The 16,557-nt window shown below is 43.0% G+C and overlaps 1 protein-coding gene across 1 annotated transcript in view; it reads left to right on the forward strand.

Annotated features, from left to right (window-relative positions):
• The first annotated feature begins 397 nt into the window (after positions 1-397).
• Positions 398-16,557, forward strand: part of DNAH11 (dynein axonemal heavy chain 11) — a 363,375-nt gene continuing 347,215 nt past the window's right edge. The window contains exons 1-3 of the mRNA XM_057504579.1: positions 398-1,401; positions 2,832-2,975; positions 13,121-13,317. Coding sequence (XP_057360562.1) covers positions 1,069-1,401; positions 2,832-2,975; positions 13,121-13,317 — 674 coding nt within the window. The 5' untranslated portion in view covers positions 398-1,068. The remainder of the gene's footprint in view (positions 1,402-2,831; positions 2,976-13,120; positions 13,318-16,557) is intronic.

A 16,557-nucleotide genomic window follows, 5' to 3' on the forward strand; every position in this document is an offset into this window, starting at 1 on the left:
CAACACTCCATAGCTCCTGTGGGAGGGATGGGGGTTGAATTTTTTATTTTGATATGAACAAAGGGGACAGACTTGAAAAAGTTTAGTTCGAGGACCCCCTCAGAATTCTGGCTACTTCAGATATTGGAATTCCCTTAATAGTCTCAACAAATGTCCTTAACAGACCCTATTGAAATCCCATTGCAATATTATGGAGACTTTTTAATTTGGAACTTTTCTCCCTTGACCTTTTCCTCTTAGATGGAACGAGAGGTCTACTACATATTTTCACAACACTTTGTAGTTTACAAAGAGCGCTAAGCATTGTGTTACTGGGCATATTAACATTCCAGTAGGTAAGGATGAAAATCAGGACTTTGAATACCTAGATCTTGGATTTGCACAACTGGGAAGTGTAATTGCCGGGTTGGCTCTTTTCTGGTAATATTCGGACAAACTTAAGCAAGGTGAATACAGGCCCACAGCACTGGGCCTGAATTCGGGTTCCACCTTCTTGTTGCTTACCCACTTTCTGACTTAGTTCCCTTGCCCATGAAATAAACTGACCTTGGGAACCCCGCCTTTTTATGGATTATATGAACTGAGGTGGAAGATTTAGCACCGAGCTGGACACAAGAAAACACTAAACCACAGCAGTTAATCAGCGCTGAGCTGTTGCTGTCCCTCCTGGGAGCCTAAGGGAGGTGTCCAGCCAAAGAGCCGGAGGGCAGTGGAGGACGCCCACCGAGTGGCTCTGATCCGCCGAGGACACACGCCTCCCGGGCCGCGAGAGCAGGAAGGCACTTCTCCGCCCCCAGTGGGCTGGGGCGGGGCCGCCGTTCCCCGGGAAACGGGACGCGCAGCTCTTCGTGGGCCCCCTCCTCGGTCCGCTGGGCTCGCACTGCGCGCAGCGCCGGCTGCCGAATAAATAGCTGCAGGTGTAGGGCGAGGGGCAGCGTTCACGGCAATCGAGGGAGGAAGTGGGCGCCTCCCAGGGCGCGTGTGCGGAGTGGGTGTCTTCGCCCACCCGGGGCTGGGCAGGGCGCACGCCTGGAGCCGGCCAGCCCCGCGTCCCCTCGGCCGTGCCCGATGGCAGCCCCGGAGGCAGGAGGCCTCCGGGAAGTCCCCACCGCTGCCCTAACCCCGGGCGCCGGCCTGGAGTCGGAAGGCTTGGTGAACCTGGAGGAGGAAGAGGAGGAGGCGGCGGCAGCGGCCCGGAGAGCGCGGAGTTTCGTCCAGGACGCGCGGGTGCGCTTGCTTGGCGGCCGCCTGGAGCAGATGCTGGGGCTCCCGGCGGACAAATGGAGCCAGCATTTGGAAAGCGAGGATCACCGGCAGGTCCTGGGGGAGTTTCTGGAGGGCCCCAGTCCCGCCCGCCTTGTGTTCAGCATAGCCGCCGGGCGGCTCTCGGCCTCCTGGGAGGTAAGGGACCACGGGCGAGGGGACCCGACCACGCTGCACGCCCAGCATAACGGATACCGGGCGGTTGGGGGCGGGACAGGCCGTCGGGGCTCCTTGTGCCCCGTGGAGCACTCATTCTGGCACTTCAAAAACTTTGAAGTTCCTGCCCTGGAGTCCGCAGAATCCTCCAGGTGCTTCCACTCTGTAGTTAAGCGGCTGGACGTTAGTTTTCTAAAAGGTCAGCTTTTGAGCTTGCTGCGCCCAAAGCAGGGAAAGCTACGTTTCTTTCAGCTGCCTGGGCGTTAGGTCCAAGGTGGTTTCTCTGCCAGATAACTTCCGTTTAAGTGTCCCTAGGGTCGGTCACTCTGCAGACAAATCCTTAAAAAAAAAATGTATTTGGCAGAGCCCACGTAACTTGTCATGTGCTCAGTCTCACTGCCTGTCAGCCACACTTCATCCCAAGGGAAAAATACTTAGTCCTTATAGAAGGAGTTCGCCGGGCAATCTGTGCACATGGTGTTACGCATATAGAGGCAATCCTTCTTTCCTCTTCCCCTCTTTTCCTCTTTTTCTTCTTTCCTTTCGCTCTCCTCTCCTTCATTTAGACTGCTCATCCACTTTAAGGTTAACTTACTGCCTGCAAGTTAGCATTTGTCTTTAACATGTTTCAAGTGTGAAAAACTTGGAGCAAAATTGAGGGCTGTATAATACCTCAGTGTAATGTTTGTGAAGTGTCGTTACCATCACTAGCAGTGGACATTATAGTAGTTGGAAGTGGAATCCCAGAGAAGAAAGAGAATACAGGAGCTCGCTTTAGGGTTTAGTGGGTTTTTTAATTTTTTTGTTTTGCTGTTTCCCTAATTATAACTAATGCTTTAAAAAGTTTGAGTAAACAGGGAGATAGAACACAACTCTAGTTTTACCCAAGTTAATCATTATGATATTTGAAGAAATGACTCAGTGGTTATGGAAATATTAGAATAGCTTGATTAAATACTTATACTCTTTGACTTGATAGAAATACAAATTAACTCTTATGCCTGGTCTTTATATATCTTGGTTGGAAATTTGGCTTATTTCCAAACAAGAAGTGATTATTGAAAAAGAATAATAACCTTTGCTAAGATAGAAACATCCTAAGTGTTCCTTATATTTGTTTTTAATTATGAAATATTATAGTATATAATGAGATTGCATGTAATTGCATGACCTTTAAAGGTGATACTTCCACACCAGTAATGCTGTGAAATTAGTATTATAAAAGAACAAAGAAAACTGTATACACTTTTCAGAATGGGGAAAACCAATGGAACAACCTTATTTGTAAAGGTAGGCAAGATGCCAGGTTCTGTTTCTTCGGCTGGCAATCCAGCTGTAAGTTAGAGTAAATCCTGCTTGTTAGTATGGAAACTACATGTGAACTGAAACTAATTATCTTGCTTGTGTTTCAGATTCCAAGAGATGCAAAACATAAACTTGTCTATGTTGTCAAGAAGATTACTGAAAGCATTGGAGTAAATAGTTTCTCTCAAGCGGTTTTATTTGGGGCGTTACCTGCCTCAGCTCTTGGACATGTAACTGCTTTCCTAGATGAGGTACTAGTCTATTTTATATATTTGAATCTTTAATTTATCTCTGTGACATGTGGAATTATTCAAGACAACTCTGGCTATTATAAAAAAGAATGTGGAAGCCAGTAATCTCTAGCCAGTGGATGGAGTGTGATGGCGTTTAGACTTCCTGAAATGAACTGATACTGATGCTAATATTCAACAGGTGGTAATTTGTAGGATCATCCTTTTCCTCTGTTCCTAAATAATGGAAGTAAATAAAAATCAACTTAAATTGAATCGTCTCTTGCAATTAGCTATAGGTTTTCAACTTCATTGCAGAGGAGAGACAAACTTACACTGGGAAATGGGTATTACCAGTTTTTCATATTCCTGTCTCTTAGTGTCACTCATGTCAGAAAAGATGAAACAGTGTTAGAAATGGTTGCCTTGAAATTCCTCTTTCTCATGCCTTAAATAAGATAAATGTTCTCTAACCCCATGTTATTGGCATTAGAACCACATGGGAATTATGATATAGGCAGGCTGTTTCAGAAGGTCTGAGGTGGGGCCAATATTCTGCATTTCCAACCTGATGCTGACAATGCTGTTCCTGGACCAGCTTGAAGGAATAACATACCAAATGATGAGGTTTATTAGAACCTGAGTGGTGGTTCTCAAGCTTTGCTGAACATTAGAACCACCTGGAGAACTTGCTAACATGCTCATGCTTAAGTCAGAATGTCAGCGTGGGAGGCAGGCAGCAGTGTTAGAGTCTAGAGTGATCCAGGTGATTCTAATGTGCCCCTAACTTTGAGAACTTCTGGGTGAGATGTAAGTAAACCATTCCAGTAATCAGAGCAACTCTGCTAAGGCCAGTACTTAAGGTAGGAATAATTGCCAACCTATTTATTACCAACGGTTTCCCTATCTCCTTCTTCCACACCTCATCTGCTTTCCTGAGTCTCTTGCTGCCGTCTTAAAAGGAGGTTGTGAATAAAATGAGAGTTCCTGTGGCCAGGATTCTCACCTGGCCATGGTTGACTGGTTCACTGCACACGTGTGGGCAATACATTGCTATTGACTCTATATAAGGAGCTCCGCCCAGTGCTCTGAGCGACACTGGCATGGCTGCAAGGCTGCTGGAGAGCAGAGCAGGGGCTGGAGTGGTGGCAGCACTGAGGACAGAGGCCCAGAGCATGGCTGTGTGGGCAGAGAGGCCCTGAGGCAGAGACTGGCTTGCTGCATGCAGACTTGCTCTGAGTGAACAGGATTTTAGTGACTGACCTGCCACCCTGGAAATAAAGTTGGGTATAACCCTTTCACCCCAAGAACATTCTACTGTCATTTCCTTTGGTCACACTGAATCCATAGCAAACTTGCGGGGGGCTGAAACCCATTGGCAAGACACACCAACATAGGCAAATCTTGTCTGTCAGGTAGGATGCATGCAAGAGAGTGGTCCTGTGATAGGACTGTGGCAGAATGGGGTCCCATCCAGGTTTAGTATACCATACCTTTACCCATCTCCCCATGGGAGTTGCTGAGGGGTCTATATATAGTACTACTGGAGGTGCATGCACTGGCCATAATGCTAAAACTCTCCAGTAAGAAGCTGCTACCTTCTGGCCATCCAGGATATACTACTGTGATCTTTGGGGACCACTCTGCTGTTACTCCAGGAATACACAGGAGGCCAGCTTCCAGGCCTTGTCCCCAAGGTGCCAGAAGGGCCAGCCATAGTTACTCCATGTTTGAAAATGTCCAAAACCACATCCACTTAATGGAGTCTCCAGAAATTAGTACAGTTGTTGCTGGCAGCAAGATAGTCTGGTGGCTGAACCTCGACTTCAACGATTCTTCCTTGGTTTGTACTTGCAGTGTATATGGGAGGCAGCAATATGCATTATTAGCATGTCTACATGGCTCAGGGCTCCCTTTTGGGTTTCTTGTTCAAAAGCTGTAGCACAGTCCATAAGCAGACTGACCATCCCCACAGACTATTAGTGTCTGACTTCAGTCAGATTTTACAAACCATTGTACCTCTTTATCATGCCTGCCATGGTAGGATTGTATGGCACACGAAACTTCCGTTTGATTCCCAACTATTGCACCCATTCTTGTAGTGAATGTCCAGTAAAGTGGGTGCCTTGATCACTCTCAGTTACCTGTGGCATAGGCTGCAAAGAGATGCTCCAGGCCTCTTTTGGTCATCTGTTGGTATGTATGCACAAAGTATAGGAAAAGCAACCAGAAGTCCAGTAGCTCTGTCACATGTCATGGCATATTGGTACCATTCTGACAGGGAGAGGCCCAATATAGTCTTCCACCTGAGGCAGGGTAACGGCCTCTTAGCTATTGTCCCATGTTACTGTGGAACTCGGTATAAGTCCCTTTTAGAGTATAGGGTGCACTCCTGCTGGGCTCTGCTGACTTCTTCAAAGGTCAAAGGCAAGCCCCACCAAAGGGCTACAGCCCACATTTCTTTTGCCCCATGTGCAACAAACTCTGGTGTAACCATTCAGAGGCAGGCTTTCCTTTTAGCCAAAGTACCTGAGCCAATTCATCTGTTTCATCATTTCCTGGGGATGCCAGTGGCAAATGACCTGTTACATGATATACTGTAACTGTTTTAGTCTGACCACAAGCCCATAAGTCTTGCCACAATTCTTTCCCCCAAAGGGGTTGGTGACCAACCAACCAGTTGGCATGGTACTATGTCGGTAGCCACAGGGTCAAGCCCCGATAGACAGCCCAGCTATCAGTACAGACAACTACTGGGGAGAACTCTTGGGTGATTATGAGCCATACTGCCCGCACTCTGCCCATTGATCATCTTCCATCCATATTGTCTTAGTCTTGAGATAGAAAGATATGGCCCTTCATTTTGGGGGCTGCCCATGGCTGGAGCCATCTGTATACAATGCACTTTTGAGTATAGGGGCTCTTCCCTCCCAATAAGGACTCTCTGCTACTAATGGTTCTACAGTAAATTCTTCCTGATTTTCACTAGTGTATGTCACTGGCCTCAATAAGCATTGGAGTTTGTTACTCAAGGGGCTACTAGGGAGGTCACTATGCTGCTGTAGGTAAGCACCCCACTTGGCCAGTGTGAGCGTTTGTGCCACACCACTCCTTGGCTTTTGGGTCTAGTCTCATACCCACCCCATGAGGAGATAGGTGTTTATTACCTTTTTGGGGGCTATTCAAGTGATGGGTTCTGTAGCCATCAAGATATGATACATGGCAGCCAATGGTTTTTCTATCAAGGTGTATCGTACCTCTGCCCCTTTCCAGAGTTGCAACCAGAATCCAATAGGTTGGCAAGTTTGTTCAAGCCATTAATTACCAGAGGCCCCAGCCATAACTGCCTTCAGTCACATGAACATCCAGCTCACAGGGCCTTAATGGGTCTATCACACTCAAGGTCTGCACAGCCATGACTGCCTGCTCTGCTGTAGTAAAGGCGGATGCACATGTCTCATCCCAGTCCCACCTGATGCCCTTTCATACCAACTAGTAGAAGAGCTTCAGAATTTGTGCTAAGTGCAGGATAAACATTCTCCAGTAGCCTAGAAGACTGAAAAATTCCTGTAACAATGCCACAGTTGTAGGGATAGGAAAAGCCTGGACTTCATCTATGACTGCTTCTGGTATAACTTTAGTCTTACTGGACCAAATGACCCTCGAGAATTTAACTGACAAACCAGGTCCCTGAACCTTGGTGCTGTTCACAGCCCATCCTTTCTCCTATAAATGTTGCAGCAGTCTAGGTGCTGTACCTTCTAGATCTGAAAGAGAATCGAATGTGAGCATGATATGATCAATATAATGGTACAGCCACACTGTTGGTGGTTTCTCCCACGTAGTTAAGTCCTGGGCTATAAGTCCATGAGAGATGGTGGGGCTGTGGAGGTATCCCTGTCAGAGGACAGTGAAAGTCCATTGCCATCCTTCCCATGTGAAGGCAAACATTCCTGACTTTCCTGCTCAATGTCAATGGAAAAGAAGGCATTAGCAAGATCTACAACCTAATGGTATGTTCCTAGTTCATGGCTGAGGGTATCCATCAGGTCTGCAACAGAGGGGATAGCAGCATGCATGGGGGGTATGATATTATTCATTTCTCTGTAATCCCTGGTCATACACCAGGAGCCATCTGGCTTTTTTACTGGCCAACACTGGGAAATTGAAAGGACTATGGGTGGGCTTTATAATACCCACCTTTTCCAGTTCCTGAAAGGTTTATCCAATTTCTTTATACCCTCCAGACAATTTGTATTGCTTGGTGTTAGTCACCAGGTGAGACACATGCAGAGCTATGGGTGGGTGCTTAGCATGTATCCTCAGAACTGCCTTCACCACACATATTCTCAGTCTGAACTCACCTGCAGTAGCCTGCAACCATAGACCCTGCAGGATATCAATCCCCCAAATCTATTCAGGGGTGGGAGAGATATACACAGTATACTCATTTTGGGGTAGACACCCTAGTCCTAAAGAGACTTGGGCTTGTTTCACTCTGATAGCCTTACCCCCATATCCATCTATAATAGCAGGGGTCCAAGGAAACTGCTCCGGGTTACCATAAATCAGTGAACATTCAGCCCCTGTGTCCACCAGAGCCAGGACACATTGTATGTTCACTGGGGACCAATGGATAGATATTTCAACATGTGGCCTCCAGTACCCCCCAACCCTGGTCCCTCAGGGCAGGTACCTTGACCTTACCCCCAATCAAACTGTGTTCCCCAATCATCTTTCTGTGTGGGTTCAACTGAAGTTGGCTTGCTCTTCAGCAGGAAGTCTTGCAAACACACAGGCCTGACTTGTGGCTCTATCTCTGGCCTCTGCCTCTTCATTCTTGTGGCTGGAACTGCTGCTCCAGTTTCAGTTGTTGCCACAAGTCCAGTAAGATTCTATTTGACTTCCCATCTAATTTCCATCTGTCTTTTTCCTGCCCATATTAAATCAACCCACATTTGGGTCCTTGTAATTTTCATGGGGCCCTCTAAATTCTTTCTTTGAGTAGCAGACCTTATTTCTTTCCATGCTCTCATTGCTTCAGCCTCTCCTCAGTCTGCTACTGCATGGGTAACCTCACTTATGGGCTGTCCTAAGTGAGGGGAAAGAATGGCCACTAGAGGCACAAAGAGGGATGTGGAAGCCATTTGAAACACAACATTTCTCATCCCTGCAGTAAAAGGCTCCTCATCTGGGCCATACTTCTCTGGACTATAAATGGCACTTTTCATGCCTAGCTCCTGTAACACCTGTTGGAGCTCAGCATAGTTTGCCATCTAACAGGGGAGGGTGGTAAATCACCCTGATTGGGAGACACAGCATGAAGTGCAGCCATAAGCCAATTGAGGAGGGAGTGATTTCCTTGGGTCTGATGTGCATTTTGTAATTGCTGCCTCAAGGTGGGCTGTACTGTCAGGGAAGCCAGCTTTCCCATCTCTGATCCAGATAGAACAATTCCATCCACCCCTAAATCCCACAGATGCAGGAGCCCAGCTGATATTGACTCTGAGGACTTCTGCCTAAACCAGGAGCCCAAATCCACCAGCTCAGCCTGAGTATACATGCAGAGCATAGAGTGCTGCATGACTTGGGGAGGGGGCTGCTCCTCTCCTGGAGGAACCCTCAGTTGCTGTGTCTTTATTTTACAACCACTGGGCATGCTTTTAACAGAGGAGAGGTTGGTGCCTCCAGCACCACCTTTTCATCTTTCCCCAACTCCTACATTTCCAGGGCTGATGGCATCTTTCTCTCCACTCCCCCAAGTGCCTTCTCTGCTACATTCTTTACCTTTTCTACCTTGCAGCAATGCTAGCTCAGTCTTCAATAACTCTTACCTTCACCTCAATGCCTCACAGCTGCCATTCTCGTGACTCCTCTTCCTGTGCTTCCCTTGGGAGTATGTCCTTTTCCTCCATGGCCTTTGCCTTCTTCAGAGCACCTGGCAGTGCTGCTGTCTCATTCTGTAAGGAATCTTTTACCTCCTCCACTGCACCTCGCAGCTCACATTCTCACACTGCCTCTTCTTATGCTTTTTGCAGGGGTCCATCCTTTTACTTCATGGCCTTTACCTCTTCCACAGTATCTTGTAGTGATGCCATTTCAGTCACCAACAAATGTTTTACCTCCTCAACAGCACCTTGCAGCTCGCATTCTTGTGGTGCCTCCTCTCATATCAATGCCATTTCATTCTTCAGTGAATCCACAGCAGTTCACAGCTCATGTTTTTGTGTTGCCCTTTCTTATGTCTCTTTTTGGAGCATGTTCTTCTCTATAGACTTCTCTATCTATAGACTTTTTTAATACTATGAGAAGCAGCCAGCCCACAGTTGGCTTACAGACACACTGGTTCTCAAAGAACCTACTTGCTCTACTAAGGGCCACCACCCCTACTGCCTCAGGTGTCACCTCCACCTGCCTCCAGTCCTGCGGTGGGGCCCAGCCCTCTAGAAGGCAAGCCACCTCAGACCACATACCCATTGGAGGACAATCTACTGTCTCCCCATTCATAGGGGTAGCCCACTGAGGCACCCCTCCCATAAGGGCAGCTCTTCTATTCCTCAGTCAACAATGAATCCTGCCAACATCACGAATTGAATTACCAATGCGTTTCAACCCTGGATAAGTTCACTATGGATTCAGTAAAATCAATGAATGACAATGGAACATTCTTGGGGTGAAAGGATTTATTACTTGTTCTCCAAGCGATAAGTCATGCACTAGAATTACATTTGCATCCAGTAGTCTGCAGGTCTGTAATCCTACTTCATCTCTGCCTCTGCGCAGAGTGCTGGGCAGAGCTCTTTATATAGTGACTCAGTCAATAATAGCTTTTTGCCCAGGACATGGAAGCAGTAGCCTACCAGCAGGCCAATTACATCATCAAGTAGTTTAGGTTCAGGTGAGGATTCTGGCTATAAGAACCTTCACTTTATGCACACCAAAATCTCACCCCCAACTTCAGCAACCTGCCATGATTTCCTCCCCTCTTTTTGAATTTACTTGGTTTTAGCTGTTTTCAGGAAGACGTTAGGAAGAGAGTGTTCCATCTTTTGCACCTCGGTGGTCAAGAAATTTTTATTGAACTGAATCTGATACAGGGATTTCACATGAAATGTGAAAGGCTTTGGTCATTGGAATCCAGACTGCTATCAACTGGGGCTTGGGCAGGCAAGAACAAGCTTTTCATTAAATTCTTGTTCTAGCATCTCTGTCTGGAAACAGAAGGTACCAAACTTTTTCAAGTTCTTCTGGTCTTTAATTTACCTCAGTCCCAGGATCTGACAAATGTTTAAGATAGTAAGCTGTCAATAAGTACATCTACAGGAGGCATAACTCATCCAGAACCTCAGGAGTTCAAGTAGTTCGGAAGATTCTCATTTAATTGTGCTTGAGGATATAGGTATTGGGAAGGGAAAACAAAGCACATTACACTTATGTCACTTGGGTTTATTTATGAGCAAAACTTAAATTTTGTATGAATGAAACTTGAGGCACGGCTATAGGTTTTTAGGTTCAAAGTTTCCAAGGATTATCTTTGCTTGTCTTATAGACCACACAGTTGGCTGATTAAGAGTGGTTTATGTTGATGTAGGACATATTCCTATACTACTCTCTCTAGCCAAGATCTCTACCTGAATTCCAAACTTGTAGATCTACCTGCCTTCCCAGTATTCCCACTTAATGTGTAATAGACATCTCAGACCTAACATCAAAAGCTGAACTAATTTCCCCCAACCTGCTATATTTGTAGTTATCCTCAGAATAGTGGATATGAACTCCATCTGTCCAGTTGGTTAAGCCAGAAAACCTCTTGAAATAGCCCAGACTCATGGTTGTTACCTGTTCATTTAATCAATATTTATTGAATACCTATTGGTGCTAGTGACTGAACACACCTGGCAATACCTGCCCTCAGAAAGCAAGCAGTCTAGTCAGGGAGGTGGACGTCTAAGTCAACACTGAGAGGACATGGTAGGCAGGGCTACCATAGGGGGTTTAGCACCATCACTTATTGCTTATCTTTTTGATAATGGCCATTCTGACAGATGTAAGATATCTCACTGTGGCTTTGATTTTCATTTCCCTAATGATCAGTGATGTTGAACAACTTTTCATGTGCCTGTAAGTCATCTTTTTGTATTGTTTGGAAAATGTTTGTTCAGATCCTCTGCCCACTTTTTAATTGAATTCTTTTTTTGTTATTTAGTTGTATTAGTTTTACGTATAAATATATTTTGGATATTAGCTTCTTATCAAGTACATGATTTGAAAATATTCTCTCCCATTCAGTAGTTTGCCTTTTCCTTTCATTGGTGATTTCCTTTGCTGTGCAGAAGCTTTTAGTTTGATGTCATCCCAGGGGTTATTTTTGCTTCTGTTGTCCTTTCCGAGTAGACAGATCCAAAAAATGCCACTCATACCAGTGTCCAAGAGTTTACTGCCTATGTTTTCCTCTAGGAGTTTTATGGTTCCTGTTCTTAATTTGTCTAATCTATTTTGAATTTATTTTTGTTAGTGGTGTAAAAAAGTGGTCTGATTTCATTCTTTTGCATGTAGTTGTCCAGTTTTCCCAACATCATTTATTGAAGACACTGCCTTTTCCATATTGTATATTTTTGCCTCCTTTGTTGAAGATGACTCGACCCCATAAGCATGGGTTTATTTCTGGTCTGATGTTTATAGAGATATTGTAGCAGTTTTCCTAATTGCTCTGCAAAGCATGTGCCTCAGAATTTCATAACAGTTTTATCTTCAGTTTCTGACACAAGTATTTAATTTTGAAAGAAGTTCGCCTAATCACAGACTTGTAAGTTGAGTGAAAACTTGAAATAGTACCAGAAAATTAGAAATGGTAAAATTAGAAACCAAAATTTTTCTGGTGCCTGACTTTTAGAAACAAATGTTGATAACAAGGATGTAATCTAAAAAGCAGTTTTCCAGTGAGTCAATGCATGTTCAACCCAGTAAGCCTTAACTCTTCTAGTTTTCAAAGCTCTTTCCGAACTGCCTTCCCTTTCTTGAAGCCATTCATCTTAGAGGTGGTAGCTTTAATTCCAGACAAACCAGCCTGGCAGTTTCCCAGAAGCACCATACTTCTGGACCCCTCAATGATTTTATATGTCAGTGTTGAGGTTCCTTGAATGCCTGCACTTAAAGATTTTATCTTAAAGATTTCAACTAAGTGGCAGCTTTTCTGGCAAGTCTTCCCTTCCAGAGCCAGGTTTTTCTCCTATGTTCCACATTACATAATGACCATGCCCCTAATTATGGCAGTTCTTCCACTGAGGCACCTAATCCATTGAGCTCATCAAAGGCAGAGACTATTTCTTACTAAACTCTATTCCTAGCTTGTCATGTAGTGAGTGTTAAGCAGGAAATGTAAAAACAATATAATTTGGACAGACTTGATCAATATCATTAGAAAACAAAAGTGAATTTTTAGTTTGTTTTTCATTTACTGTAAGATTGCATTGTCAAGATAAACTTTAAAAAGATGGAATAAATATTTTCTAAGAATTTTAGCAAAAGGAAATTTTGTAGTATAATGTCAGTAAACAGGACAGATTATACAAGAAAAATGAAAATGTTAAAAGGTAAAATATTGGAAAAGAGTAGGAAAGCAAGAAGAGACCAGCTTCATTAATTCAACAAACTTTTATTAACTAGTTAACACTGGGCTTTGGGAATACAAAAGGGGAGGGAGTTCTGAAAAAGGTCCAAATGATTTAATAAACATCTTTCTGACTATCAAACTTTAGTCCACTGGAATGCCATCCAGGGCTTGAGAAGATTAATTTACTCTTGCCTCCATGAGATTCAAAAGATTTTTTTCATTAATATACTTACTAATGTGCTCAGTTTTCATTAAGAAAGCAGTTTACTTACTTGATGTGATTTTGCTTATCTCATACATTGTTTGAGTTACTGGGATGTTTGGTAAATAGTCAAATGAATGAACATGTAGCATGGTATATCCACTTTGAAAAAATTTGTCTCATGGATGAAGTTTAAACCACTAATTTTGTCCTCTCTTAGTAGATTTGATATCATAACAGGATATTTGTGAAATTGAGTGGTTTTGTTACTGATTTTATATGACAAGAAAATCTTTGGAAGAGCACAGTGTCTATATATTAACTGCTTTTAAAATGTTTCTCTTTCTCTAGATTTTAGTGCCAATTCTTTCTAATAGGAACAACCATAAGTCCTGGTCCTGTTTTATTTCACAAGACATGGAACGTCACATAGAAGTCATGAAAAACAAAATGCATATTTTTAGGGGAAAAATGGTGAGAAGAACTCTTTTACCAGTTCCCACTATTGCAGGAGAAATTGACCGGGATAAAAAATATTCAGAGACCAAGTAAGTGATGATATGGTCAATGCAAGATATTAAAATGAAGAGCCAAGCTATCCATTTAATATTGTACCCCCAGCAAACTGTTAGCAAAATAGAGAATTATTATAACTACATCATATTTTTTTTATCAACTATAATTTATTATTTTTCAAAACAATCACATTTCCTTATTTTAACCTGACATTTCTTTTTTTTTTTTTTTTTAGATAATTATTTTTTATTGAAGGGTAGTTGACACACAGTATTACATTACATTAGTTTCAAGTGTACAACACAGTGATAAAACATTTATATACATAATTCTAGGTTCCAGCTATCACCCTACCAAGCTGTTACAATATCTTGACTATATTCCTTATGCTATACATTACATTCCGGTTACTTATTTATTTTATCATTGTAAGTCTGTCCCCTTTTTTTTTTTTTTTTTTTGTGAGGGCATCTCTCATATTTATTGATCAAATGGTTCTTAACGACAATAAAATTCTGTATAGGGGAGTCAATGCTGAATGCACAATCATTAGTCCACCCCAAGCCTAATTTTCGTCAGTCTCCAATCTTCTGAGGCATAACAAACAAGTTCTTACATGGAGAACAAATTCTTACATAATGAATAAGTTACATAGTGAACAGTACAAGGGCAGTCATCACAGAAACTTTCGGTTTTGCTCATGCATTATGAACTATAAACAGTTCCAATATGAATACTCATTTGGTTTTTATACTTGATTTATATGTGGATACCACATTTCTCTCTTTATTATTATTATTTTTAATAAAATGCTGAAGTGGTAGGTAGATACAAGATAAAGGTAGAAAACAAAGTTTAGTGTTGTAAGAGAGCAAACGTAGATGATCAGGTGTGGGCCTGTGGACTATGTGTTAATCCAAGCTAGACAAGGGCAATAAAACATCCACGTATGCAGAAGATTTCTCTCAGAACGGGGGGGTGAGGTTCTAAGCCTCACCTCTGTTGATCCCCAATTTCTCACCTGATGACCCCCCTGCGACTGCCTGTCTTAGGTTGTTCCTCCCTTGAGGAATCTTACCCGTCTCTGGCTAACCAGTCATCTTCCAGGGCCATACAGGGAAATGTAAAGTTGGTAAGTGAGAGAGAAGCCTTATTGTTTGAAATGGTTAGCTTTTTATTTCTTTGCATATTTATGCCCTGTAGCTACTATGCCCAGCATTTGTCTTGAGGTATCTTTACCACTTGGAAGAATTATGATACTCGGTAAATTTGATATGAGGCACGAATTCTATTTAAGGGTTGTAATTAGGAAGGAAGAAGAAAAGCTATAGAAGTAGCAGGCAGAAGAAAACATGGGAAGATTGATTATTTCTTTGACATATCTTCTTGTAGAGTAACTTCAGCATGTATAGGTTTTAAGCTACTACTTAAATTGCGCACACACATTAACATAATAGGAGTATAGTTACATAACCAAAGCATATCTGTAATTACCAGCCATCTCCAGTGAAACCAAGAAAACCAGTTAGGCACCTTAGGCATTTGTGAAAACTTATCTATGATATGGTGGATATTGTCCAACTGAACTTGAACAGTCTGAGAGAAAGCAGACAAATTAAAACAACCCATTCCTGGGGAATGTTCACATCCCTTATGTTCTTTTGACAGTAAATAGTCTGTAGTTGTAAGATTTTGGAGCGCTACAATTTGCACTTCTCCTAATTCTTGGTTGAGTTCCAACAGTATAGATCCAGTCAAATTTGTTGTTTTACTGTATGCACAGGCCAGCTTAGATATCTCCTTCATTCCCATGGCAAGTCCAGGAGCTGGTGGGATGAGTGCATCTACAGCTGTAGCAGTGCGTGGATCTTTGTTGGGGTTTTTTGATGATCATCTTCTGGCATGAGTCTTCCAGAGAGTGCTGATGTTGGAAGTTCTCTTTCATATCGTATCTTAGTTCATTTTCGGGGTAGCCCAATTAGGCTTTGATCTTCTGTATAAATGCAAACAGACCCTTTGCCTACACTTTTATATACCCTTTATACCCTTGTGTAGAACTCATTGGAGGTTACACACAGGAACTGCCCTTTTTTTGTTGTTGTTGTTTTGTTTTGTTTTGTTTTTGGTATCACTAATCTACACTTACATGACGAATATTATGTTTACTAGGCTCTCCCCTATACCAGGTCTCCCCTATAAACCCCTTTACAGTCACTGTCCATCAGCATAGCAAAATGTTGTAGAATCACTACTTGCCTTCTCTGTGTTGTACAGCCCTCCCTTTTCTCCTACCCCCCCATGCATGTTAATCTGAATACCCCCCTACTTCTCCCCCCCTTATCCCTCCCTACCCACCCATCCTCCCCAGTCCCTTTCCCTTTGGTATCTGTTAGTCCATTCTTGAGTTCTGTGATTCTGCTGCTGTTTTGTTCCTTCAGTTTTTCCTTTGTTCTTATATTCCACAGATAAGAGAAATCATTTGGTATTTCTCTTTCTCCGCTTGGCTTGTTTCACTGAGCCTAATGCCCTCCAGCTCCATCCATGTTGCTACAAATGGTTGGATTTGCTCTTTTCTTATGGCTGAGTAGTATTCCATTGTATATATGTACCACATCTTCTTTATCCATTCATCTATCGATGGACATTTAGGTTGCTTCCAATTCTTGGCTATTGTAAATAGTGCTGCGATAAACATAGGGGTGCATTGGTCTTTCTCATACTTGATTGCTGCATTCTTAGGGTAAATTCCTAGGAGTGCAATTCCTGGGTCAAATGGTAAGTCTGTTTTGAGCATTTTGATGTACCTCCATACTGCTTTCCATAATGGTTGAACTAACTTACAGTCCCACCAGCAGTGTAGGAGGGTTTCCCTTTCTCCACAGCCTCGGCAACATTTGTTGTTGTTTGTCTTTTGGATGGCAGCCATCCTTACTGGTGTGAGGTGATACCTCATTGTAGTTTTAATTTGCATTTCTCTGATAATTAGTGATGTGGAGCATCTTTTCATGTGTCTGTTGGCCATCTGTATTTCTTTTTTGGAGAACTGTCTGTTCAGTTCCTCTGCCCATTTTTTAATTGGGTTATTTGTTTTTTGTTTGTTGAGGCGTGTGAGCTCTTTATATATTCTGGACATCAAGCCTTTATCGGATGTGTCATTTTCAAATATATTCTCCCATACTGTAGGGATCCTTTTTGTTCTATTGATGGTGTCTTTTGCTGTACAGAAGCTTTTCAGCTTAATATAGTCCCACTTGTTCATTTTTGCTGTTGTT

Source organism: Manis pentadactyla, chromosome 7, assembly GCF_030020395.1.
Source record: "Manis pentadactyla isolate mManPen7 chromosome 7, mManPen7.hap1, whole genome shotgun sequence".
Taxonomy (NCBI): domain Eukaryota; kingdom Metazoa; phylum Chordata; class Mammalia; order Pholidota; family Manidae; genus Manis; species Manis pentadactyla.